This window comes from Diceros bicornis, chromosome 15 (genome assembly GCF_020826845.1).
Source record: "Diceros bicornis minor isolate mBicDic1 chromosome 15, mDicBic1.mat.cur, whole genome shotgun sequence".
Classification (NCBI taxonomy): Eukaryota; Metazoa; Chordata; class Mammalia; order Perissodactyla; family Rhinocerotidae; genus Diceros; species Diceros bicornis.
In genome coordinates, this window is record NC_080754.1 from 16,348,174 (window position 1) to 16,374,516 (window position 26,343).

The 26,343-nt window shown below is 40.4% G+C and overlaps 1 protein-coding gene across 4 annotated transcripts; it reads left to right on the plus strand.

The window, feature by feature from the left end:
- Positions 1–97: 97 nt before the first annotated feature.
- QTRT2 (queuine tRNA-ribosyltransferase accessory subunit 2) lies at positions 98–23,663 on the plus strand. Of its 4 annotated transcripts, none has more exons than XM_058555824.1 (9): positions 98–194; positions 5,906–6,126; positions 6,891–6,946; positions 8,626–8,702; positions 10,277–10,489; positions 15,048–15,247; positions 17,617–17,768; positions 20,215–20,332; positions 22,005–23,663. In XM_058555824.1, exons 2-9 carry the CDS (start codon positions 5,927–5,929, stop codon positions 22,234–22,236), a joined length of 1,248 nt encoding a protein of 415 aa, XP_058411807.1. In that variant the 5' UTR covers positions 98–194; positions 5,906–5,926; the 3' UTR covers positions 22,237–23,663. The 4 variants fall into 4 exon arrangements, with proteins under 4 accessions (XP_058411807.1, XP_058411808.1, XP_058411810.1 ...); XM_058555825.1 differs by having other exon boundaries at positions 128–209; XM_058555826.1 differs by lacking the exon at positions 98–194 and adding an exon at positions 218–4,009 and having other exon boundaries at positions 5,913–6,126.
- Positions 23,664–26,343: the final 2,680 nt, after the last annotated feature.

Genomic DNA, 26,343 nt, shown 5'->3' on the forward strand with positions numbered 1-26,343 from the left:
GCAGCGGTCCCTGGACCTCGCGGTCACCAGCGCTCGCTGTGATATTACCTTTGCTTTTCGCCGGCGCCCGGTGATGACGCAGTGCTCCCTGATTGGCTCTGCATCCGAGGCGGTGGTTTAGGGGCCGAGATTTCCGCTAGCCGGACACGTGGTAGCGAACGCCGAAGAGTTTAAGGGGTCGCAAGGCGAAAAAGGTGAGAGGTTTGCAGGTAAGTGCCCCCTTTCCCTGATGGTGTGGGGGCTGCTGGGGGCGGATGAATCGCGTCGCGCCCAGACGCTTCCTGATTGTGTTGCAGTAACTGTCATGTAGTCCTGCCGTGTCTCTCTTTCCCTTTTCTGGCTGTCCTGGTGGATCTTGGCTTCTGTAAGTCCAGATTCGCCCAAATCATGGGGGCTTCACCGCATCTCTGAGAGAAGAGGGCTTCCTTTCGCCTGGCCTCTGCTCCAGGGTCAAGTTCTGAGCCGGAAGTTTTTTCAGGACTGCCAGAATACTAGGGAGGGTTGGGACGATCTCTGATACCTGGGCTACGCGGGTCTGGGGTCCCTGGAGATGGTCCATGGAGTGAAGATACATCCCTGGAGATGGTCCATGGAGTGAAGATAAATCCATCCCTGTTGACTGAACCTAGATGTTGCCGGGTCAGTCCATTCTGGAATACATGCGTTCAACAGGCAGGGTAGAGATTTAGAGCGGGAGCTTTGGACCCAGCAACTTTGTGGCTGTAGGACCTTAGGCACCTTGTTTAATAACTCTCGGCAAAATGGGGGCGATAGTAACTAAATCATTGGAGTGTTGTAACGATGAAAAATCAATGTATGTATAGATCTCTGCCAGGAAACGTAAACTAAAGTAGATTTGAGATTGGTGAAAATGAGATCAGGGAAGCCCTGCCCTCAGACTATTGCAGAGATTATAGAACCGGCTCTGTAACCCTGAGTGTCCATCAGCAGGGTGATGGTTGAGTAAATTGTGTGTTACATCCAAACTATGCAGTATGGTAAAGTAGTTATTTTAAAAGGGTAAATTAGCTCTGTGTCTCTTCTTCAGGAAAGATATCTATTGTGTATTCCTGGGAGAAAAGCAAATTGCAGAGATGTGCATTCAACGTAGTATGTTTACATTTTTTGTAAAAAACACCTCTTCCCATATACTGGTGTGTTTAAATGTTTGTATGAGTATGGAGAAAGGTTGTAGAGGCTGGGAGGATGGATAGAGGCAGAGAGGGAGATAAGGGAAAACAAGAAAAATAATAAGAACATTATAGCAAAATGGAAAATATGACTAAAATTATATCTTAACATTACAGTTATTATGTTAACGTTGCATATGCTTATAGACAAGATGGGACTTCTAACAGGCTACTAGCCTATTGGAATATAGCCTCTAAAGCCACACTTCTGTGATTTAAGTCCTAGCTCTGCCACTTCTCAACTGGTGACTTTATTAGCCTCAGTTTTCTCATGTGTAAAATGCACATAATAATAGTATGTGTCTTATGAGGTTGATATGATGATACGTATTAGCAGAGTTAATATGTAAAGAACAGTACTTGATTCATAGTAAATGCCCAATGAATGTTAGTTGCTACTGTTGTCGTTATGTCTTTAAATAGTGAAATTAATTTGTTAACTTTTATTGTGGTTACTGACATATCTGGACTTACTTCTACCGTCTTATTTTGTATTTTCTATTTTCGACATGCTTTTTGGTGTCTTTTCTCTCTTGCCTTTTATTGTGTTAACCAATTTTTCTTTATCCTTCTCCACTGCTCCCCAACGGGTTTGGAAATTATGCATTCTGTCATTAATTTTTTAATGGTTACTTTAAAACTTTTAACACACATACTTAACAAAGTTTGACATTATTCGTTATCTCTCTCCTCCTCCCAAATAGTGTAAGGATTTTAGAACACTCTGCCTTCGAATAGTCTCCTTCTCATCTTCTGTTACTGTTTTCTGGAATTTTAGAGTCCATCACTTCTATGTGTCTTTCTGAGTCAGCTCAGTGCACCATATTGTTTAGAAGTCCCTCAGACTTTTTTTCTATGTATATACAAATATTGTAGAGTGTGTGTGTGTATTTATAAATATACACATACAGTTTTTCTTTCACAGAAAATATATTCACCTAAGCTTGCTCTTTTCCTTTAGCATATTGTGGTCATCTTTCCATGATGGTCTGTAGAGAATCCATCTAAAAATCCCTTCTCTCTCGGGGGAATAGTTGGCGGATGGGGGAAGAAATGTGTGGCACTGGAGGTGTTAGGACGGGTACAGTGCTGCCAAGGTTAGCCCTTATAAAGGCACAAATCCACTGATGGCCTGTCACTTGTCCTTAAAGTGATAAAGGTTTTTCCATTACCCATTCATTTCCAAATGGCTTTTCTAATGGTTTTTCCTTAAAACTTTCCCAGAAGTTTTATAGAAGTGAAGTGTGAATGTGTATTTAGAAAAAGACAACACCAGAAACCTTAGAAGCGACTCACAAGTGAAAGAACAGGTGGTGATGAAGGCAGATAAAAGCCAGTTGATATTTTAGAGACTGTTGATTTGTTTCTTGAGAACTTTGCTTGCATTAGCAGATTATATCACTCCCAAAGCATGTTTTAAAAAATATGTACATGAAGATGTGTATGTGTGTGTATTATATTTACATTACTTCATAATAAAAACTTCTGTATTTGAGCCCCTAGAAAAAAGGTGCAATTATAAAAACATTAACCATAAACTGAACAGTAATGGAGAAAGGAAAGCTTGGTTCTTCTAGCTCTGGACAAAGTTACATGTTATTTTTTTTAATGTTGATTTCCAGCCAAAGTGCATTCTCTGATGCTTTCCTCAGATTTCTTAATATTTATATTTATCCCCACAATACAGAGAATCACTGACAATAGCAATTTATCCATTATACTTTTTCTTAAACACAGTCATCTACTTTTCCTTGCTTACTTTTTCCTTTGGTGACGTGTCAGTTTACCGTGATTAGGGTGGAACTCTTAAGAAGCCCCCAACAGCAGAATGTGGGTACACAGCATCAGAGTCCTCCACTGTGGAGAGAGTCAGGTGGGCATTTCTCTCCAGCTGATCTAGTGGGGTCAGTATACCTGTACTGAGCTGAGGATTCTGAATTTCATCTTTAAAGGTATGGAGATGAAACTTTTTTTGTGCACTGTGTCACAGGAGAACCCATCTCTGCATCTAAGAACATGGTGGCTGATGTCCTCTAGAGATGCCAAGGACCTGTAATGAAAGACCTTGGGTCAAAAATGAAGAATTCTATTTCTTCACTTGAGGAAAGAGTGGGAAGAGGAGATACGCATACACAAACATTGTATTATTATCACTTAAAAGATGTAATAAAAAAAGCACAGGCCTCTTGGCAGGAGACCTGGGTTTTAGACTGTCAATGATTACTCTTGCTTAGCCTCAGATTCGTTGTTGTAAAATGGCAGAGAGGAGGATGATGTTCACGAGAAGTTCTCAGGTTGGAGTCTCTGGTAGCAATGGTCAGACTCAACTCTTTTCAGCATTTCTAAAGTCTAACGGCAGTCATACATTACCTGGGTTAAACAGAGGTTGGCTAAAGCATTGGCGTTTGCTGTTTTTACCTGGAATTGAGTTAACTTAGCATGGAAAAGCAGATTATCTCATGCTCATCAGAAGCTTTGATTGTCAGTCTTTTATGTTATTTATTAATAAACTGGAAAAATGAAAACATGGGTTTGATGGGGAGAGATAATAAAAATTAGTAGCATTCTAGAATCCTAAACTTCGTTTTTCAAACATACTAGTTTTATCCTATGAAGGCTCTTTCTACCTTTATATGAATTTAATTAAAAAAAATACAGCTCATGTGTGTGTTTAAACTCCTTACAAAACTTAAACAGCTCAGGTGAGACAGAATTTCTGGAGTAAGAGGAGGAACCAGCAAATTCTTGTCTCAAGCTCTTTCTGAAAAAATTCCAGACAATCCAGTTTCTTCCTTTTGGAGATGTGTGTGAGCTAAGAAGTGCCTAAGTTATTGCAGTGTTTAATAATCCTGGTCCATTACATTTTCATTAGTTCTTATTTGTGTTTCAAAAACCTGTTGTTCCATATTTGGTTGATTTCACTATTGAGTCAGAATAACAGGTGTTGATTCATTAACTTTAAAGTGCGTTTCTCTTCTTTGTGCTTCCCCTCGCTTCGGTTCCCTGGAACTTTCTTAGATTGCAAAGTGCAGTCTTTGACTTTGCTACAAGTGGCTTCAGAGCTCTGTTGGTTTAAAATATATTTTTATCACTTGAAATCAGAAGGTTATGTGTATTATCTAATAAATCAATAAGGAATATGATTGTGTACACTAATGACTCGTATTTTCTAGAGTACATTCTTATTAGCCTGTAACTATATTTGTATATTTTTTTGGTATAAACTTTCTTCTTTTATTTTAACAGTTTCAATGTGTCATAACAAAGCTTTTTTAAAAAATAGCTTTTATATTACTCTTTGTTAAAACATAACTTTTTTCCCTTAATAGTCTCCATTTCTGTGGGTTCCAGTGACACTTGTTTTTATGTCTTTCTTTGCGATGACTTGAGATAATGAAGTTAGAGTCATAGAAAATTGACCAAGCTTTCCTCAAACATTTATACTATTTTTTTATAGTTCATATTTAACATGAAATCTCTTATTGGACCATATAGAAAGTAGTTATTCTTATTTCTAAAATTCTAAAGACGTATTGACTATTTCATTTCAATGTAAGAGTTTGTGACTCCCAAAAAAGTAATATTCACGTTCCCGAATATTTTTTAACTAATGATAGAAAATGCTTCTTTGTTTGGGAGCATCTTAAATAGTGGTTGACTTTGAGAGTGTGGTAGAGTATAATGCTGAAGAGGATAGGATCTGAGGTTGGAGCCTCTTGGAGAGCTGTAATAATTTGTCTACTAATAAAACTGGACCTGGCCCAATTGGCAAGGATTCCAGAGGGTATGGTGCTTGCTGTAGAGATACTGGTATTTGTATATCCAGTGACTGGTATATCCAGTGACATTTTGCAAATTATCCACCATGCCTGGTTACCAAGTTTTGTAGTACATTTTAAGAAGTGGAGCCCAGGATTTGCTTCACTGATAATAATTAATTAATGGCATCCAACAAAGTAATTGATAATGTTTTCTGATTTTTTTTCCCTGTGTATCTATGGAAGTTAGAAAGTATATCTTGATTTTTTTTCTTTTATCAAATACTTTCCCTTCCCAGTTATTAAAGTAATGCTAAATTGCTTATGAATTACCTGTATGCTCCGCACAGTTTCTCACCTCTCTTTGGACACACAATAAGAACAAATTGGAAAATATTCCCACCTCTCAGAGATAATGTCTGTTTCTCTTTTGATGTACATTCTTCCATGTATTTTGATAAACATCAGAATGCTGGTTTAGAACCTGTTTTCTTCATTTAACTATGTATTAGGAAAAATTGCTGTGTTGCCAAGTATTCTCTCAAATTAGAGAAAGAAAAAATGGATCAAATCAGTAATTAGTATTTCCTGGGCAGTGTGGCCTTTGTCTATACACATTTTCAAGGCTGAGAGCGAGCATTGGCTTCATAGCACTCTTTTCATGCCTGGTCTTTACTTCAGTCCTTCCATTTATTTGCTTTTCATCAGCTCAGACAAAAATTCCATGCCTGAATTTAAATGTGGTCTATGTCATCTTATTGCTCTGGGACTTTAGGGAAGGTGTCTAATTCTCTCTTTGTCTTTTCCCATTTCCTATTCCTGATATCTAAGAAAATCCTAGACTGAAAGTATTAATAAACATGCTATCATTTATTTTTTTGTAGGTTGCTTTCTTTGCAAAATGTTTAGCCTTTAGGTGTCATGGAACTCCTGAATTTAATGCTCTTTCCTTATTAGGACCTAGAGCAATCCCTTAGGATGAAGCTGAGTCTGACCGCGGTAGTTAATGGCTGTCGCCTAGGAAAAATAAAAAACCTAGGCAAAACAGGAGACCGTACCATGGACATTCCGGGCTGCCTTCTGTACACCAAGACTGGCTCTGCCCCCCACCTGACCCATCACACACTGCATAACATCCACGGGGTTCCCGCCATGGCTCAGCTTACACTGTCATCACTGTAAGTATTAGACCCGACCGTTCAAGTGTCATCTCTGGCAGCAGCTTAGTTACCTTAATAAGGTGCAGTAAAAGGAAAGACTTTTTTGCTTATATATGCAAAATTTATAGATTTTTAGGATGAAATCAGAAGAGAGCTATCAAATATTATACATCATCTGGCCCTAATCTGGAAGCCATGGGCCAGACCTGCATGTTAGAGCTGCTTCACTTTTCCTCTGAACCTACGGTCCCATACCGCACTCAATGCCACTGCTCCCAGGGTGACAGGGCAGGGAGTCCTCCAGGAGAGCTGAACTTGAAGCCTGCGGGCTGTCTTCATGCACTAGCCTCAAAGTCTTCTCTGTCTCTGCACATCTACTTGCTAGTACTACTTTATGGAAACAACCAATGGAGTCAGATCATTTTGTGTAATGTATCTACCACTTTATTGTTAATTGAAGAACCTGCTCTCTGATCAAATAATTCTGCAGTATTGTGTTAATAACAGTGATTTTAAAGGGGCAAGGGGAAGAAGAAAATTCAGTGGATCTTTGCCAGTTTCTCTTCTCACAGAACCACTTGCAAATTGAAGACCTTTACTCTGGCTAATGAACCTAGCCTAGTGAGTTGGGACTCTTGAATAACGGTGTGCTTTGTTGTTCAAGACTATGTTTATTGTCATGTGGCTTGTTTGGGGGAGGAGAAGAGTTGGCTTCACTTGTTGTATGGAGTATCTGTAGAATGATTCGTTATTATGTTACTTATTTTTCTGTTTGCTTACAGGGCAGAACATCATGAAGTTTTGGCAGAATATAAGGAAGGAGTAGGAAAGTTTATAGGTAAAAATTGTTGTTTGTGTCTGCCTTGTGATGTATTAATTTGGAGTTTGGAAGTGCTGTTTGTTCTTTGATCTTTCATTCATACATTTATGTATCTACTAATTTAATAAGCATTTATTGGGTATCTAAGAACCAGGCATTAGGGATTCAAAGATGAGTAGGAAACGATTGCTGCCCTCATGGAACTCAGAGCCTAGCTGGGATAAAGAGAAACAGGTGACTCTAGTGGAGTGTAGTGACTGTATTTGCAGGATTAGGGATGTGTACGTGTGTCATGAGAGCCAGAGGGAGGAGCGCGTGACCTGTTGTAGAGCACTTGTGGAAGGAGGTCAGAGCAAAGAAAGTGTTCTCGAGGGGCCCCCTTAGCTGGGTCAAGGAAGAGTAGGAGTTAGCCAGGTCAGGAGGTGCGTGCAGTGGTGGTGGTAGACGGGTGTGGGTAGACACTCCAGGCATGGAGCGGAGACCCAGTGGTGAGAAACTGCATGGGCCGTAGCTAAGATCCAAGGCAGTCTTGTCATGTTTGAGCCCAACACATAAGACAGAAGATGAAGAATTTATATACAGCTATATTCTGATGTGTTATATCTTTTGTTCTAGAAATAGGATTTTAAATGTAGGTGTACATGTCCATTTATTTATAGGAAAAGCTTAGCAGTGATAGCTAGAGGCCAATTCTTCTGTAGACCACTCTCTCCTGAAGCTTTTCCCAATATCTAGGATTCACTTCAGTGAATGAAAATTCTGTTTCCCTTGGTTAGTTAGTCCGCTGCTTCTGAGGGAAGCTGCATAGTGACTTCATTGTCACAAGGCCCTGTATTTCAGTGGAGGAATTTATATAATATCGTTTTCCTTGATCTGAGACCAATTTTAATAACCAGCTTTAAAGTATACAAGCATATAATTAAGTGAACATAGCTAATATAAGCTTTCTGGAGATAATTGTACTAATTGAAATTGTGGAAAGTAAGGTGGAGAACTGTAGAGTTTTTTTTTTTTTTAATTTGCTTTTTTTAGGTGTTTTTTTCAGTGAAACCCTATTTTTTTTTCTTATGAAAATGCAGGATAGCATATGAAATTTAAGCACATATGGTTTACTAAACATTTTTTTGGATTTTTTCTTTTAAAACGACTATCTTTTTGACTAAAGAACCTAAGAAACTGTCATCTTGAATCAATGAAACTTACTGAAGATGAGGTCTGTTGCAGTATCCTACTGTAATTCTGCCCCGAGGGACCCATGCTGTGGGATGGCCTTATTATTAATGAGATTACCTTTTGACCACATCATTTCATCTTTCCAGTAGCTAATTCTCCTTGGATGGTACCTAGAATGAACATACTCGATATTAAATTCTTATTCAAAGCAGATCAAGTAGGGTCAGCATGTCATTAAACACTTTAATTATATCTCATACTTTAAGATACATCTTTCCTTTGTAGCAACCCACTATGTCATTAGACATGAACTTTGCATTTAATTCTTCTTTTAGATTAGTAAGTTTCAAAGTAATCTTTTCATTCATGTTGACAGGCTCCTGTAATTCTAAGATCAGGTATGAGCCGTTTACTGTGTTCCGAGTTGCTTTATCCAGCAGTACCCGTTAGGAGCTGCTCTCTGTTGCAGCGCAGTGTAGTTGTTGATGTCACTGCTTTCAGAGGTTCTTTTTATGTTTACACAGGCATGCCAGAATCGCTCTTGTACTGCTCCCTGCATGATCCAGTCAGCCCCTGCCCAGCTGGTTATGTGACAAACAAGGTGTGTTCACAGAAGGTCCTCCAAGGCTGCAGCTTTGTCCCAGGAAGTCAGTCTGTATCCCTCAGATGCTAGGATCCCACTGCCTGGGATGCTAGCCCATTCCTGACCCCTTATGCCTTCTCTTTATTTCTATGAGTATAGTGGGATGGGGTGGTTTATAGGAGTTAGAGTAGGGCTGCCTGAGGATGGGGTTAAGGTGAGGAATGTGTCCTCAGCTTTTTCATTGTCGCAAAAAATTTGGGAGTAGAGAAGGGTCAGGTACATGCCACAAAAAAAAAATTGCTGTGATGGTAGAAAACACTGGTCTTTTGATGCCACACTTTATTTGCGGTTCTGAGAGGCTCAGGAAGAGTAGAGAAGGTTGCTGATGAGTGTTATCACGCGGATAACTATATATAGTAGAACCTCAGCATCATACTGCTTGCTTTTAGAACAGAATTTGAAAAAGCCAGAAATTTTAGCTAGTGAAGAACGGTCTCAAAAGGACTTCATTAGAATTTTCACCTGAGATGTGGCCCCTTGCATTGTCCCTGGGGACAGCCTTCTGGCGAGACTTCAGTCTGTACTGCTGCTTTACAGACGCAGCTGCATTCCCTGCACCCGCTTGACTGTTGTCAACAATATCCACTAATCTTGCTTAAGGTAACTATTTTAAATCATTCTTCTGCTTTAAACTTCTTTTTATTTTGTAATCTGAATTCAAAAGAAAATATCTGACCTCAGTTATCTACCCCGTTTATAAGGGAGAGAGGATTCATTTAAACAGCGTTGTTATGCCAGAATAAAAGAACTGTATGTAGCCTCCCCTCTACGTCCTTGTCGATCTCTTCCAAGAAGAGAGATGCTGTAGGGGAAGGAGGAACCAAAGGAACATACAGAGTTTCTCGTGTACTGTGGAATTTGTGTCTTTGCACATAATTCTGTTTCTAACTCAACCTAATAAACACTTATTAAACATTAATAACGTGTGAGGCCCTAGGCTGTGCTTTTGGGGCACAAATGTGGACTGGGATACCCTCGTCAGACAAATCTACAATGCTGTGCTATGGGCTATCTTTTCTATGAAAGAAAAAGTACAAACTGCTGGAGGAGCTTAGAAGAGTGAGTGAACGACTGTGCCTAGGAAAGTTTGGGGAACACGGTAGAGATGATGTTTGAACTCTCCATCTTGAAGGATGCATAGTATTTTACCCGGCAAAGAAGTTGGGGAAGGGCATTTCAGTCGAAAGGAACAATGTGATCAAAGGCAGAATAATCAGGGTCTGTGGTGTATTCAGGAACAGCATGGGTGAGAATGGAAGACTGGGCTTCTAGAAAGTATAACCAAGAATTCTTGGGTGCCAGCTGAGAAGTGGGCTTGTATGGCCTTTGAAGGATTCTCCATGAGCTATAAGGTCCTTAGAGAATTTGGAAATTGTATAGGACACTTATTTTACCCACCATAGCTAGGATATTGAATACCACCATCTCTCCAGTTGTAAAGAAGAATTCAATTCAGAATTGCTGTATCATTTTATTTTGTTTTTATTCGCACTTTACTCTCACTAATTCCTCATCGTCTTGTTCCATGGCAGTCTGTGTCTGTGTGGGGTGTTGGAGGACGAGTGGAAATGACTGTTTCCAAGTTCATGGCAATCCAGCAGGCCCTTCAGCCCGACTGGTTCCAGTGCCTCTCAGATGGAGAGGCATCTTGTGCGGAAGCATCTTCCATAAAAAGAGCCAGGAAGTCTGTTGACCGATCGCTTCTCTTCCTGGATAATTGTCTGCGGCTACAGGAAGAGTCCGAGGTAAGGCAGTACCACTCACCACTCCCTTCTCTTTAAAGCTCTTGCTAATTTACATTCCATGATGCTGCCTTTACTGTCCTCCTCCTCCTTCTCTGCTCCTCACTTCTGGTCTCTTTTACTCTCTCGTGTTTTTCTCCTGAGCCGTTAATAATCCCCTTATTGCCCTCAAGGATTCTGTCTGAGACTGTCTTTTCATCCCACGCTATATGTGCCCTCTGGGCAGCCTCATCTTAGTTGTAATTGCTGGATAATTCTAAAATTATGTGTATAATCAAGATCACTCTGCTTGGCTTCAGAATTACATAACTACAGGGCTTTAGCTAGGTTCTATCACTAGAATATCCCTCACATGCACCTCAGACTCAGAGGTAACCAAACTCAGTATCCTGTTACCTCAAACTTGTTCTTCCTTTTGCTCTCCCTCAATATTCTTGCCACAATCCATGGCAGTCACAAAGTTCCTCAGCCCGGAAATTTGAGTCTTTCAAGACCCCTTTTACTGTCCAGTTTAGTATCTATTTGTTCACTCCTCCTTGATTCCATCTCCCTAAATATATCTAGAATCTACCCCCTCCTAACCCTTCTTATATCACGTTAAGGCATAATAACCTCATCACCTCTTGTGTAGACAGTTACCTTTTAATTATTCTCTCTGTCTCTGTTCTCATTTCTATCCAATCCATCTTCAGCCCTGCTATCTGAGAGATCTTTGTAAAGCACAAAAATGAACCCATTGTCCACTTCCCTAGAAGAATTTAGTGACTCTCCACTTCAACTCTTTTTTTTTTTTTGTGAGGAAGATCAGCCCTGAGCTAACATCCATGCTAATCCTCCTCTTTTTGCTGAGGAAGACCGGCTCTGAGTTAACATCTATTGCCAATCCTCCTCCTTTTTTTTTTTGTTTTCTCCCCAAAGCCCCAGTAGATAGTTGTATGTCATAGCTGCACATCCTTCTAGTTGCTGTATGTGGGACACAGCCTCAGCATGGCCGGAGAAGCAGTGCGTCAGTGCGCGCCTGGGATCCGAACCCGGGCCACCAGTAGCGGAGCGCGCACACTTAACCGCTAAGCCACAGGGCCGGCCCTCCACTTCAACTCTTACATGGCATGGACGGCCTGCTGTGACCAGGCCTCTGTCTGCTCCTCCAGCTCAGTGCCGGCTGCTTTCTCTGGTGGTTGGCACTGGCTCTTCTGAGTTACCTGCAGTTCCCTGAGGCGTTATTCTGTTTCATTTCACTGTGCCTGTCCACAGACTTCCTTCTGACTGGTTCTTCTTTTCTTATCTCCAGCCATGTTCCTTCTCTTGCTTCCAAAGCTGGCTCATTTCATTCCATTCTTCATTCTAGGAAACTGTTCCTGACCCTTCCAGGAAGTTCTGTTCATCCTTTGCCACCCCTTTAATTTGTATGTAGCTATATTGTAGCCCCAATCGTATTGTACTGCCATGATTTCCTTATGTGTTGTCTTTATTAGACTGTGTCATTTTTGTATCTTCATCATGTAGCAGAACGCCTGACACATAGTAAGGCCTCAGTAAATGCTTGCTGATGGTGAATGGTTAGGAGTGGGGAAGATGAAGCTGTGGTGGTAAATAAGGGATCCTGATAGCAGAGTTGATGAAGTTGAAAAGGATGCATTCACTAAGAAAGAGCAGAGGAGGTAGGAGAACAGAAGGTAGTGATCAGAGGGGAGAATTTCAGTGTCTGTGATAATTTATGTGGAGTAATCCTAAGCAGTGATGAGGTCCTACTATGGCAAAACACATTCAGTTTGAGGAACATTGTTATTTTGAGTTTACCAATAAAAATGTAATTTGGCTAATAAAGTTAATATACATGAAATAGAGGAAACTTAGTTATCATTCTGAATAGAACTCAGCATCTATCAATAGGAGCTCAGTGTGGGGACATTGCTGTGGGTCTGAATTGTTAGTCTTGCTCACTAGCAGTTGTTTTGGGCCGGTAATTGTCCTTGTAGGATGAGTAGTGTTTGGAGTAGTAGAAAGGAGGACAGGGACTATGACAGAGCGTGATTATTAGAAAGGCCAGATGAGCCTCAAGTCCCTCTTCTGTGTTACAGTCAGCCTCACCATTTCATACTATGTCTGTGTGTTGGTCAACGCTGGGGTGTCTCTCTGTACCCCTTGTGCTTATGCTGTTGTCTTGATATGATTATTAATGGTGCCCCCTTTTACTCTTAAATGTGTTCCATTTTAGACAATTAATTATGTGATCATACTTCTTACACCCATGAAAAGGAGTTTCCCAGATAGGGCTGTACCAGTCATGTAGAGGGGCAGGCCTGTGTAAGTGTCTGCTTTGTATGTCTGCATACGTCTTTTCCTTTCCTATGATTCCTTCCCCTCTTATTCACTGGATCCTCTTATTCTGAATGCCCTTAAATATTGACGCTCCCCGAGGTATTGTTGTTGGCTTTCTTTTCTTTTTCATATATTCTCTAGGCCAGGGATGGCAAATGGGTTTCATCACAGTGTGCTTGGAGCTGTACCCGGGTGCAGCAGGAAGAGAGGAGTCTATTAGCCACGTCTGCCTTGGAAGCTAGAGTGGGGAATGGTAGCACTGTGCCAGACATCTACCATTCTAGCCTGGGCAATCACATTTCTATCACACGTGTCCATAACTTTAGGACCACGTATTCAGTGGCTGAATTTGTACGGCCCTCTGATACCTCAAACACAGAATACGCAAAACAGAATGATCATCTTGTCTCAACCTCCACTGTTTTTCTAGGCTTCCCTGTCTTTGCTCTTTTCACTGTCTCCCTGGACTTCCCAAAGGAGCCAGGAGGCATCCTAGACTGTCTTCATCCTCTCCTTCCATCAGTCAAGTTGTGTTGATCGTACCTCCTGATGAGGTTTCAAATCCTATCTCTCCTCTTCACCCCACTGCCCATGCCTTAGTCCACATCCTCTTCATCTTTTACCTGGAATATTAAAGTTGTCTCTTACCCCATCCTTTAGCCATATTCACCCTTAGTTCATTCTCCACACAGCATCCAAAGTGTTCTTTCTAGAGGAATAGTCTGTGTCCCTCCTGCTTAAACTAAGAAGTGGGATTCCCTCTTGACAGCCTGCCAGGCTCCCTCCGCATTCCTCTCTTCTACCAGAGAGCCACTGTTGATTTGTGTATTTCCTTGCAAACCTTATTTTTTACAGTTACATACACATAATTATTACATATATATGCATATCTATATGTGGTTTTTATTACATGAATATGATCATATATTCAGAAATTTCTTGTTTTTTTTTTTAATAGTGTCTTGAAACTCTTTCCCTGTCAATGATATATTACTCTCTCTGCTGCATTCTTTTTAAAACAGCTGCAGAGGAAACCATACTATGAATATATCATATTTTATTTAGGCCTTTACTCTACTGATGGATATTTAGGTTATATTTCATTAATCTAAACATCTTTGTAAATATACCTTGGTGCATATGAGTGAATATATTCACAGGAGAGATTCTTAGAAGTGGAATTTTAGCATACAGAGATAAAAGCGTTGGCATTTTGATAAGTGTTTCTACTTGCCCTCCCATGAGGCTGATCTAATTTTCACTCTCTGGTTATCAGGGTGTATAACGGCCATTTCTCTGACACCTTCACCTCTACTGTGTTGCTGTCTTTTAACTTTTTGTCTGTGTGATGGGCAAAAATGGTATCTAATTGTTTCCAATTTTCATGTCCTTACTGGTGAGGTTTAGCTCGCTTTCCATATGTCTACAGGACATTCACATTTATTTTTCTGAAGTTGATATTCACATATCTGCCTAGATTTTTACGGGGTTTTCATTTCCTTGGAGGATTTGTTGGAGCTTTTTCTATGGTGTAGATATTTACCTATTCCTCCAAAGAGTAAGTTCTCCTTTGCCTTTGTTATAGAATATTTCACTAGAGAAGTTTTAATGTTTTTGTATTCAAATATGTCAGCCTTTTCCGGTAAGCTTTAGGTTGCTTAGGAAGGCCTTCCTTATCCCAAGATTATAAAAATATTCAGTATATTCTTCTGATACTTGTATAACTATATTTTTTATGTTTAGATCTTAGGGCCAATAAATCTTGTGGAATTTATTTTTGAGGATGTGCAGTGTAGTTTTTATTTTATTTTTTTCCAAAAGGATAGTCAGTTGTCCCAACTGGTTTCAAAGTTCCTAAAGTTATCTATAACTAAGAGGCTTGGAGGTGGCCTAAAGCAGGCCTGGATAGTCACTTAAACAAATTAAAACTCTTCCTTTTGTCCTTTTCCTCTTGTACCTGCTAAGTTTGTCTTTAATTTAATCTAAGCTAAAGCATGACTACATATGTTGATTGCCTCAGTTTCTCCTCGGTCTTTTCTTGCCTATTTGGGTGGCTTTCAAATTGTGTTCTCTGGAGCCCTGAGATTCTCGGGGACGAGGGAGCACCATCCTTCTGCAGGCTTCCACTGCAGCAGCTCCCCTGGTCTCGTCCGTCCATTGGGCTTCTGTGTAAGGTTCCTTTAAACAGGGGTCTGCACTATTGGAAATGGCTAAAAGCATTCATGCTTTCTTGCCTTAGGTCCTTCAGAGAAGTACGATCATTGGAGTGATTGAAGGTGGAGACGTAATGGAGGAGAGGCTGAGGTCAGCGCGAGAGACAGCCAAGCGGCCCGTAGGTGGCTTCCTGCTGGATGGCTTTCAAGGGAATCCAATGACCCTGGAGACTAGACTGCACTTGCTGTCGTCAGTCACTGCAGAGCTGCCAGAGGACAAACCGAGGCTAGTGTTCAGTTAGGATGCAGGTCAAGCCTCGTGGGCTGCAGGGCAGGAGTGCTGGGGACTGTGTGTTATGCAGTCTATACATGGGCGTGTCTTCTGATGTTTTGATTATGTCCTTTCTGGGCTGAGTCTCCTGAGGCAGACTGAGGGGGGCCAGATTCCATCAAGGCTGTCCTGTCCTTGATTTCAGAATGTAGACCAAAGGACCATTGCTGTGTGAATTAGTTTATTTGATCCTCGTAATAAGTGAGGGAAAGTGTTATACTATTTCCCCTCATTCTTGTGCCAAAAACAAATATTATTCTTTATTCATTAGAACGTGGTGCATGGGGACAGGTATAAAATCAGGTGGGCCTCTGGCATTAATCAAAGCAAGTAAAGGGCAGCGCTGGGATGCCTGGTGGAATGGGGATGGGCCCTACTAATAGAGACATTTAAGAGAGGGATGTCATTTTTTGAAATCGACGGGACTAGCAACACCATTGGCGTTGGTTCTTTCCATAAATCGCAGGATTCACTATGTACTAGTGAGAAGACATGATCTGTAAGATTCAAAGCTAAAAATCCCAGGTTTTTGAGTGCAGCTGATGTTTGATTAGACTACTCCAATTTTTTTCTCTTTTCTTTATTTAAAAAAGGAGACTAGTCTTTTATCCCACTTGGTGTGAATATTCATGCTTTTTTCCTGAAGATATAGTAAGAGGTTTGATTATGAGGTGCTGTTTTATACCGCTTGGCATGTTGGGTGGTATATAGTATATGTAATTTTACCACTTAAAAAAAAATCCAGGTGTAACTTGCAGTAAAGTGTGTGAGTCTTATGTACAGCTCGATGAATTTTCACACGTGTGTACTTGTGTAAACACCAGCCAGAACAAGACATTTTCCTCACCCCAGCCAGCATTTGCCCCCAGTTTCAACCTAGTTCCAGTGTTCGTTGCTCCCCCTCCTGTGCTTATTTCTCTGGTACAGATGACAATTCCGCACTAGGATTTCTAGTCATCTCCTGGACTTCTTTGAGTTAAGTGCTCACAGATGTCTGTCACTGGATTTGAAAGCTGGGATTGTTTTTCTTTCCATAAGTGTGTAGAAATGCCAGCTTCAGTTGGAGAGGAGTTCTAGAACATTACATTACTTGAAGGAAACTGTAGTCAGAGAAACTGGCATATATGTAAGGGCTCTGGTTGTTTAATATGACATAAACCTTTTTTTGGACTTCTTTTAGAGTCTGCAAGCTTTTCTCTGCCAGTTCATAAAAAGGACTATGGGTAGAAAAACAAACATAAAAATTAGCGGCCAGCCCTGCTCTAGTGCATCTACCCGGCTCGTTTTAGTGGCAAAACCTGGTTGAGTAATATTAACACTTGGAATGCCTTACCATTTCCTCTGAAAATACCATCTCATTCCACCGGGCAGACTTTATTAATGGAGAAAATAAAAAGAAGCACAAAGAAAGCCAACTAGATTCTTAGATCCTCTGGGCAGAGTTGACATTCTGAGAGCAAGGGTTACTTTGTAAGTGAACCTGTGAAGAATATAGAAGATAAAAATGTCTTTCTAGAGCCAATTATAAAAAAGAATTATAGACATGGAAAGTGTTTGAGGGAGAAATAAAGCACACAGCTTTGTGCTCTTAAAAAATCTACGTAGTACATAGATAGGCTATAAAGTTCCGTCTAAGACCAGGGAAGTTGTTTAGACAGGATGAGAGGGGAAAGGAAACTAACTTTTATTGACCTTCTCTTTGGGGCCAGAAACTACATATGTACTTTTTCAAATATCTCATTAATCCTCACAACAATTCTGTGAGGTATGTATTATTGCTCTTGTTTTTAAAATGAGAAAACTAAAACTCAGAGAGGTTAAGAAACTTTCCTAAAGAAACAGAGCAAGTAAATAAATGGCAGAGCTGGGTTTCTAGCCCAGGTCTCTGCCTCCAAAGCCCTATGTTCTTTCCACCACACCTTGTTATCTGCTGCCTGCCATGCTAACTGTGATTGGTGATTTTCATTATTACTTTTTTTTTTTTTTTAAATTATGTCCACAAATTCTTTGACTTTATTTATTTATTTATTTATTTATTTATTTATTTTTCTCCCCCAAAGCCCCAGTAGATAGTTGTATGTCATAGCTGCACATCCTTCTAGTTGCTGTATGTGGGACGCGGCCTCAGCATGGCCGGACAAGCGGTGTGTCGGTGCGCGCCCGGGATCCGAACCCGGGCCGCCAGCAGCGGAGCGCATGCACTTAACCACTAAGCCACGGGGCCAGCCCTTCATTATTATTACTTTTAATGCCCTCTGGAAAGACTCTCTGATTTCATTCCTGGCATTGTCCTCATGTCACTGTTCTTATTGTTGTTTTCACAGGCTCATCTGTGGTGTTAGCCGGCCAGATGAGGTGCTCGAGTGTATTGAGAGAGGAGTGGACTTATTTGAGAGTTTTTTCCCTTATCAAGTGACGGAGCGGGGATGTGCCCTGGCTTTCAGCTTTGATTACCAGCCGAATCCTGAAGAGACATGTAGGTCTTTTGAAGTTAATCTCTGTGTTATCCTTAAATTTCTTCTATTTCCTGTGAATTTTTGGCTTGAGTCACAAGCCAGAAATATGTACAGGCTGTAAAGCCAGGCTTTTATAAAACTACATCTTTGTTTCTTATCTGTTCACCCCGGCGTGTTGGCACACATAACCAGGTACTTAATACTATACACATAACTCATCAATATTAGGAAGTGATTTGTAATGAGCAGAACCAAGAAAAACAAAACCTCTTCTTAACAACCTGAAAAAAGAACATTCCGAGTGAACAGTGATGAAAATCTAAGAAAAGAAAACCTTTGAACTGCTTGGTGCAAGTTAATTTGTTTTTTTCACAGAAGAGTTCTTGTCTGCTTTTTGCAAACCTCATGCTGTTAAAATACAGAGAGTCTCACCCCTTCTGATCCCAGTGTTACTTTTATTTTTTGGTGTTTTTTTTTTTTTACACACTGAGATGTGAAAGCTGTTTTCCTTTGAAGCACTGCCATTTTCTTTGATTGCTTAGTTATTCAGAAGTCAAGAAAATCAGTTTCAGCTTCTGACATTTACCTGGCAATAGAGAAGGAACTGGGACACAGGCTGTGGGCTGGGGTCCCTTGAAGCATCTACCTGGTGTTTCAGGAGAATGTCGCCTGCCCGGTTGTCCCTCGGCCTTTGGAGGTGGGCTATGCTTCCCTCGTCCTGCTGTGCTTTGAACTCTTCCTCTGTCACCGCCACCCTTAAATTTGAGTAGGGCCAGAGACTTCTTTAAAGGTTCTTTTTATTCCCCACAAGTGATTAAAATTTCATTCAGAAGATGTTACACTTTTTTTTTACTGAGGTTTTAATAGTTTATAGCATTGTGAGATTCCAGTTGTACATTATTATTTGTCAGTCACCATATAAATGTGCCTCTTCATCCCTTGTACCCACCCCCCAACCCCCTTCCCCTGGTAACCGCCAAACTGTTCTCTCTGTTAGTTCTCTCTGTGTGTTAGTTTATATTACACATATGAGTGAAGTCATACAGTGTTTATCTGTCTGACTGGCTTATTTCACTTAACATAATACCTTCAAGGTCCATCCATGTTGTGGCAAATGGGATGATGTTGTCTTTTTTTATGGCTGAGTAGTAGTCCACTGTAGAAGATGTTACACTTTTATAAAGCAACTTAACCGTTAATCTAAGTCGAATTACTTTTGGAAATAAAATAAGTTGCTTTGATCAAATTCTTATCTATAGGAGGTCAATTTTACTGTCCTTTAGACAGACCAGAACTTAATGTTTGTGGATAGGTGTACCATAAACACTTTATAAATGTTCATGACTTCATTTACAGGCTAAATTATTTCTACCAGGACATAGGTAGCTGTTAGTCATTTCGTACCAGAAGATGCAGAACTCTACAAAGAACCTGCTATTGCATTCTCTGGAATAAACAAGTTCCTTTTCGGCCAGAGAAAGCCAATTTTCTTCATGATTAGGAAAACTGAAATAGTATGAACATTTTTATTAAAATATTATTACTAATCATGTTTGTGTGTGTGTGTATAGTAAATTAAAGTTCTTTGCCAATTACAAAGTGAAAATTCCAAAGGAATGAGTTGCCTAATATAGGTAGCAATTCCCCCTAGTGACAAGGACTTTGCAAAAAGCCAGGGCCTTGTTATGGTATAGCAGCCCTGTGCTCAATGCTCAGGTCACTTTTCTTTTTCCCTTAACCTGGACAAAATTACCTTCCTAGGACTGTCTGCCCATTCTCCTTGGGCCAACCCTGAGACTGTTATTACTTGTTCCCGGCAATGCTTCTCTACTTGGCCCTGTTCAAGGCAGCTGGTTCTTTGCATAGTAACTGGTATTGCTCTTACAATTCCGGGAATATTCTTTCTTAATGCAAAGAGTTCAAGGGAACATTTAATTCTGGATAATCTGAATTCTCTGGAGGACCAGAGTCTCCATACAGAACACATAAATTAAAACCATATTTTACTTTTCATCTATTTGGAACATAGGCAGTCACAAAGACCAATTAATTTGCATGTATATTATGATGAGACATAACTCCGGCACACGTACACACATACACACACACACACACACACACGCACACACACACATGTTTATTCTCTCTCTCTCTTACAAACATACACATATACCCCAACTGGTTTTTTAAAATCATCCCTTGATAGTAAGATTGTATGTTATATAGTTGTAACCATAATTTGCTTAGACATTGCTGAGTCTCCAAGTTTTGATATTATAGATAATAGGTCAGTCATCATCTTGGTACATAGTGCTATTTTTCTTTACTTGTTTCATTTCCTTGGGATAAATTCTCAAGAGGGAATTACAGGGTCAAAGTGCATGAAGTAGTAACTAAAATAAAATTCTCCCAAGGCCACTCCTTATCTGATCTTCATTCAAGACTTTCTGTTGGTTTGTCCTTCAGTATTACAACAGAATGGGACACAGGAAGAAATAAAATATGTGCATCAAACAAAGAAAATTAAAACAACCCATTGCAACCAAGAAATGACATCATTTGAAATTAATCTGAAGGAAAAAAAGTAAGGAATTTTTTTAAGTTGGGATTTTGATTTCTGATTTTTTAATTTCAGTCTGTTTTAAAAGTTTATGTAACTGTTCCCTTTTCAGTTTATGACTTCATATAAAATTTATAGTTGGGTATTATTTGGACCTTCTCAAATTCAGTTCCAAAAAAACTTTATTTCTGCAGATGAATTTGTGTACTTTGTCTTGTCAGAAAACTGAGGCTGGATAACTATTGTTTTAGAAGAGCTATCAGAAAGATTAGACCAAATCCATTGTTTGATGTGTTTACTCCTTCCAGTTACTTTAAATAATGACAGAACAAAATAAGGATTTCAAGATAAAACACAACAAAGTTTTTAAATTTTAAGGAACTTAAGTCATCTTGGTTATATACAGATTATAAATCTCAAATAAAATATTTGCCTCTATAAAGAATGGACTAAGATATCTTGTAACTTTGTATTTGGCCAAAAGTGCTAATAATCAGTGACCCAGAGAGTGGTTTTCCTATGAGTTTGGTTCACTCTTTAGTGCTGGGTGTGCTTGGTCTTGTGTAAAAGGATGTTACAGGGATTCAGACTTAGACTTATGTCTTTCTAGTAATAGTACAGACTTGAAAAGTTATGAAAGAATATGAAATTCCTAGTTCTTATCTATATTCTCTAGGGGCCTGTTGATTGTAGGTCTGAAATGGTGATGTTTACCACATTTAACTTCTTGAAAAATAGCCAAGGAGATTCATTTCTGTTTTTAAAGTGCTAGGTTAATATAAATGGTTACTACCCAAATTCCCTCTACATTATCGATTGAACTGGAAATTGTAATGTTCTTACTATCAGCACTAGACCTGAATGAAGTCTTGGAGATTGGGAGTTCAGATCCTAGCACTGCTCATGACTATGTGACTTTGGTCAAGTCATTTAACTTCTGTTTAATAGCTGATCAAAGGTAACACATGTGTAGTGCTTAGTATGTGCCCAGCAGTGTCCAACCCCTTTACTATATTAACTCGTTTACTCCTTGTAACAACTCTAACGGTAGGCACTGTTATGACCCTTATTACCGTTACAGATGAGAAAACGAAGACACAGAGGGAGGGTAAGTGACTTGCCCCAGTGAGTCGTGAGCCAGGAGTCCAACCCAGGTGTTGTGGCTCCAGAGCCCTCCCTCTTAGCCCCCTTAGTAGTCTTCATCGGTAAGATGACAATAAAAATGCCCATCTCCAAGGGGGGTTGCAGAGATTAAATGAGACAATGTATGTAAAATGCTTTGTAAACTGCAAAAAGCTGTGCAAGTGAAAGGTCGTGGCATGTCTTTTGATACTAGTTCTGGTGGCAAATGGGAGAAAAGTGTCATCCATCAGAACAGCATTTCGTAACATTGTATGCCTTTACAGTGTGACTAACAGTGCCCAGCATGAGAGAGTGACCACACGACTGTCTCTCAGTGCTCCTTGGTGAGCCTCAGTCCAGGAGACCGTATCCATCGGAGGAAGACTCCTGAGTCTCCTGGCTCGTTGTGCTTTGTTGACTTTGGGCCACACTGCCATCTTAAGCAGGTGCCCGGCACTGTATTTGCCAGTGATGTTATTAATTATTGGTTATGCACCAGCAGAATAGATAGCCTAGGTTGTGGATTTCTTGTATTCTTCCCTTTCTGAAATATCACTGTAACTTCCTTTCTCAGGTACCAGGAGGACTTTGAGCCGCTTGTGAGAGGGTGTTCCTGTTACTGCTGTCAGAATCATACTCGTGCGTACATCCACCATCTGCTGGTGACCAACGAGCTGTTGGCTGGGGTCCTGCTTATGATGCACAACTTTGAACACTACTTTGGATTTTTCCACTCCATCCGGGAAGCGCTGAAAAGTGGCAGACTGGCACAGTTGAAAGAGCTCATCCGTAGGCAGGCATCTTGAGACCTGGCATACACAGTCTGAATCTGCACCTTGAGCCTGTACCGCTATTGTAATTTGGGGAGAAGAGAACAAGAAAGGATCTTAGCTTTAATATTTATGTTTGAGAATAAGGTCTGCTCAAATAAGGAACGTCTGTACCGAACTCTGCCCACTTGAGGCTCAAGAGATTTCTTCTAAAGACTTAAATGACCTGGGTTGATCAGAAAGAATTGAGCCATGACTTTTAATGTTTCTGTGCTAACTCTAATAGAGATTTGTTTAGTCAAAGACAAAAGCTTTAGGTGTGAAGGGACAGCCGTGAAGTGGGGGTGATGAGATTCTGAGGGTTCACTGAGCTGGATTGGAGCTTGAAGGGAGATGATTGGTCATGAGTAGCATGACTTCTGTGGACACATGTCTGTTGACTGGAGAAGGAATCTGGCTGATTCAAGAGTTTTCTTTATTTTAATCCTTATAGTCTCAGGGACCTCTTATGGACATTTCTGCCTTCCACACTGCCCCGGCAGTGCAGTTCAGTCAGAAATGGCTCTTGTGACTTAACCAGGCTCCCGTCTCTATGGAAGGTGGGGCTCACACATCGCCCCTATGATCGGTTGGCCCAGGCACACTCCTTCATTTGACCACATGGTCTGTTTGTGACTTGTCCCCCTAGAGCCAATGCAGTTGCCTGTTAGGAGCCGAAACTTGCTGAGCTGCTTTCATCTGATCACAGAGATCCACTGTGATCTGTCCCTCAGGCTCATTAATAGTCTAACCACATAATAACTGTAGCCCCATCACTTGAGGCTACACATTCCGTGTGTCCACTTGGACAGAGCCCTGGCCTGGCAGTTAGAGGATCAGGTTTCAATTCTACTCAGCTGTGACAACTGGGCAACTCAACCTCTCCATAGCTGTTTCCTCTTGAAAAAATGGGGACAGGCACAGTGCATAGGACTAAATGAACTTCTAAGATTCCATCTGGCCCTAATATTTGGGGACCAAGAAGTTTTAGATTAGAGTCATAGCCTTCCTTGTGTGCTTGTTTATTGATCACTCTTGGCCTGTTGAAAAATGCAGTGGTGCCAGGAGCCAGGCAACAGTACAGATATTTGAGAGCCTAAAAAAGAGATTTGGCCTGTGGATTTTGAAGTGGTTGGTGAATTGGCATCAGCAGTTCCTGAGGCTGGGAAGAGCTTCTTGTATTGTCTCTGATTCTATGAGTTTTTTTTTTGCTCTCACCAAAGGAGTGACATTTGTGTTGAAGGTGTGACAGGTGATTTTAATTTTCTTTGTGCTTTTCTATATTTGTCAAGTTTTTCCTAAGAATACACATACATGTACGTGTATGCACATAGTTTCTGTAAAAACAACAATAGAACCAAAAAGATGCCTTTGTTTTGTTTGTAGGTGTGTGAAATATATTTTTTTCACATTCTTGTGCTATATTTTGCTGTTTGTTCATTTTAGCGGGCATTATTGAACATTATTTTTAATTATTATGTGGTTACTGTATTTTTTTTATGCTGAGGAAGGTTACCCCTGAGCTAACATCTGTTGCCAGTCTTCCTTGTTTTTTGCTTGAGGAAGATTAACCCTGAGCTAACATCTGTGCCAATCTTCCTCTACATTATGTGGGTCACTGCCACAGTGTGGCTGACAAATGGTGTATGTCTGCGCCCAGGATCTGAACCCACGAACGTGGGCTGCCGAAGAAGACCACGCCAAACCCAACCACTATGCCGTGGGGCTGGCCCCTGGTTAACTGTATTTTTATGTGCCCATCTATATGGTTTTCTTTTATTAGTGGTTTAAGAATGTCCATGAATTCTAAAATTCATGAATTCTGGAATTCATGGACATTCCTATAACCTCTCCTCCATGAATGACAAGGGTACTTATGAAAGGCAGAGTTTCTGTTTTCAAGGATCTGTTTTGAAATATATTGGATTGGTCTTGTTCATATGTTTATATTCCCACTCAATGCCAAACCCATTGTTGGAGGAGTGTTAATAAATATCCCAGAATCCATATAAAATTTATGACTTTTTATTTATGTTCAAAACACTGAAAATTCTGCCCAACATTGTCTATTTTTCTGGGTCTTGTTCTTATTAGCACATTTGAAAAAAATGTGTCTTTAATGTAAATCTATTAAAGTCAATAGCCAATAAACATTTTTAATTAAAAAAATAGACTGTCTTGTTTCCTATAAATAGTAGTGAGTCTATTAAACAAAATATTAAATTTCCATGGTACCAGAAATGTTCTCCATTGGAAAAAAAGTTTTCTTCATTTGTTCCATCTGTAGTCATTGTTTTAAGTGCACTCACACTAAATGGAGAATCCAAGAAGGAGATTCAGTGATAGACCTGTCTCTATATAATTAGGGGCCTGAAGGCCAGACTAGCACATAATAAAAATAATAATAACCACAATCTGTGGAGCATTTTTAATGTGCCGGGCACCTTAGTAAATGCTTTCCGTACATGTCTCATTGACCCTTACAGCATGGCTGTGAGGTGTTGATATTATTCCTATTTTAAGAACTGAGTTTCAGGAAGGTTGAGTGTCCTGCCTGAGGGCCTACCAGGAATTTCTGGAAGGTTGAGCAGTTTGCCTAAGGGCCTACCACTAGTCAGTTTGTGGCTTAGACTTGAGCTCCATCTGACTAAAACTCAACAGTTAACCATTGCACTAAATAGCTTCTTGTGACGTGCTCCTGGGTTGAAGGGGCTAAGAGAAGCAGGACTGAACAGAGGGGCCTTCTGGCCCTGAGGTATAGGGTGCCTCTGGAGCTTTGCTGTAGCTCCGTCCTGGCTCCCAGTCCTCCAATGAGGAATAGCTGGCACTGGCATGTGTAGCCCACGGAACCATTCTGGCACCTGTAGGTCTGTAGGTACTCAATGTGAGTTGCCATTCCATGTCCCCAAATCCCTCCCATCCCAGTTTGGGGACTGTAATCACACCCTGAATAGTGTTGAAAGGGTTTGGGTCTGTGATCAGTTCAAGTGGCCTCAGGTAATCAATAGGGGTCTGAGGTTTCCTATATGCCTCGGAGGAGAGAGATTTTATTATTCTCTGGGAATAAGGGAAAAGATTCATTTAAAACATTTTTTAAACCAAATACTTGTGTAATTAAAGCATTTTAATAAAAATTTCACACAAAGACCATCAAAAGGTCAAGATTAGAGTGTGTAAGCAACTATCTTATCCAGGATGTTTTTTTCTGTTGAGGCAGCTTGGAGCTCACTGAGAAATTACAGAGTTAAATAATTATTCTGTGCCTTCCTGATTAGGAACAGTCTGCTCTCTGCAGTTTGATTAGTCTCACTGGTAGCTACGGGATTACAGCTTATTAAAACTGACAGTGCTGTGTAGGGCAGGGAGCCAGGAAGGTCAAACTTACACGCTGAGCCAGCCACCAGCAAGGCTCTGCCTTTACCTGAAGGTTTGGTGTAATTGGCATTCATTTTAATATTCTTTTTCATTTCCTTCCTTTTTCTCAACTTTCAGGTTTCTTCCTCATTTTACACCTTTTCTCTCTCTTTTTCCTCATGAGAATCCCTGACTTATGACCACATAACTCAAATAACAGTGGGCAGAGAAGGACAAAGCAAGCCCAGTGTAAGCCCTGTGAATTAGGGTAACCATACATCTTCATTGCCCACAACAAACCTGGTTTATGTCTGTGGTCCAGGCATAATTACTAATAGCACCCTGTCTTACTCTCAAAAGTGCCCTAGTGTGGACAACAAGTTATATAGTCACCCTAATGTGAGTGGTAGAGGTGGTCACACTAGAGAGCAGGTGCCCCTTCTCAATGGGACAGCTGCTACTCACCTCTCGCTAATTGCCACTGTGGGTCCAGTGCTGTCAGATCTCCCAGTCTCTCAGAGAAGCCAACAGTCTGGATTTTCAGGTGAAATCTTACAATTTTTAAATACTGGATCAATTTTTTTAAAAATATTCTGCTAGTCAAACGGAATCTAGCTGTGCCTAGTTTTTGCAGCCTTTGGTTTAGAATCTGGATGGAAGGCTTTGGCATCTCTAGCATTTGAAAATTTCTCAATGGCTCATCAGAATATACAGAAAAAGCACCTATAGTTTCTAGGTCCTGCAGCTGGT

Excerpts from the sequence above, each read along its gene's own strand:
- QTRT2 (XM_058555824.1), top strand. The coding sequence starts at position 5,927 with ATGAAGCTGAGTCTGACCGCGGTAGTTAATGGCTGTCGCCTAGGAAAA. Across the intron at positions 10,490-15,047 it reads GGCTACAGGAAGAGTCCGAG|GTCCTTCAGAGAAGTACGAT; the intron begins GTAAGGCAGTAC and ends TTCTTGCCTTAG. Across the intron at positions 20,333-22,004 it reads ATTAATCTGAAGGAAAAAAA|GTACCAGGAGGACTTTGAGC; the intron begins GTAAGGAATTTT and ends TTCCTTTCTCAG.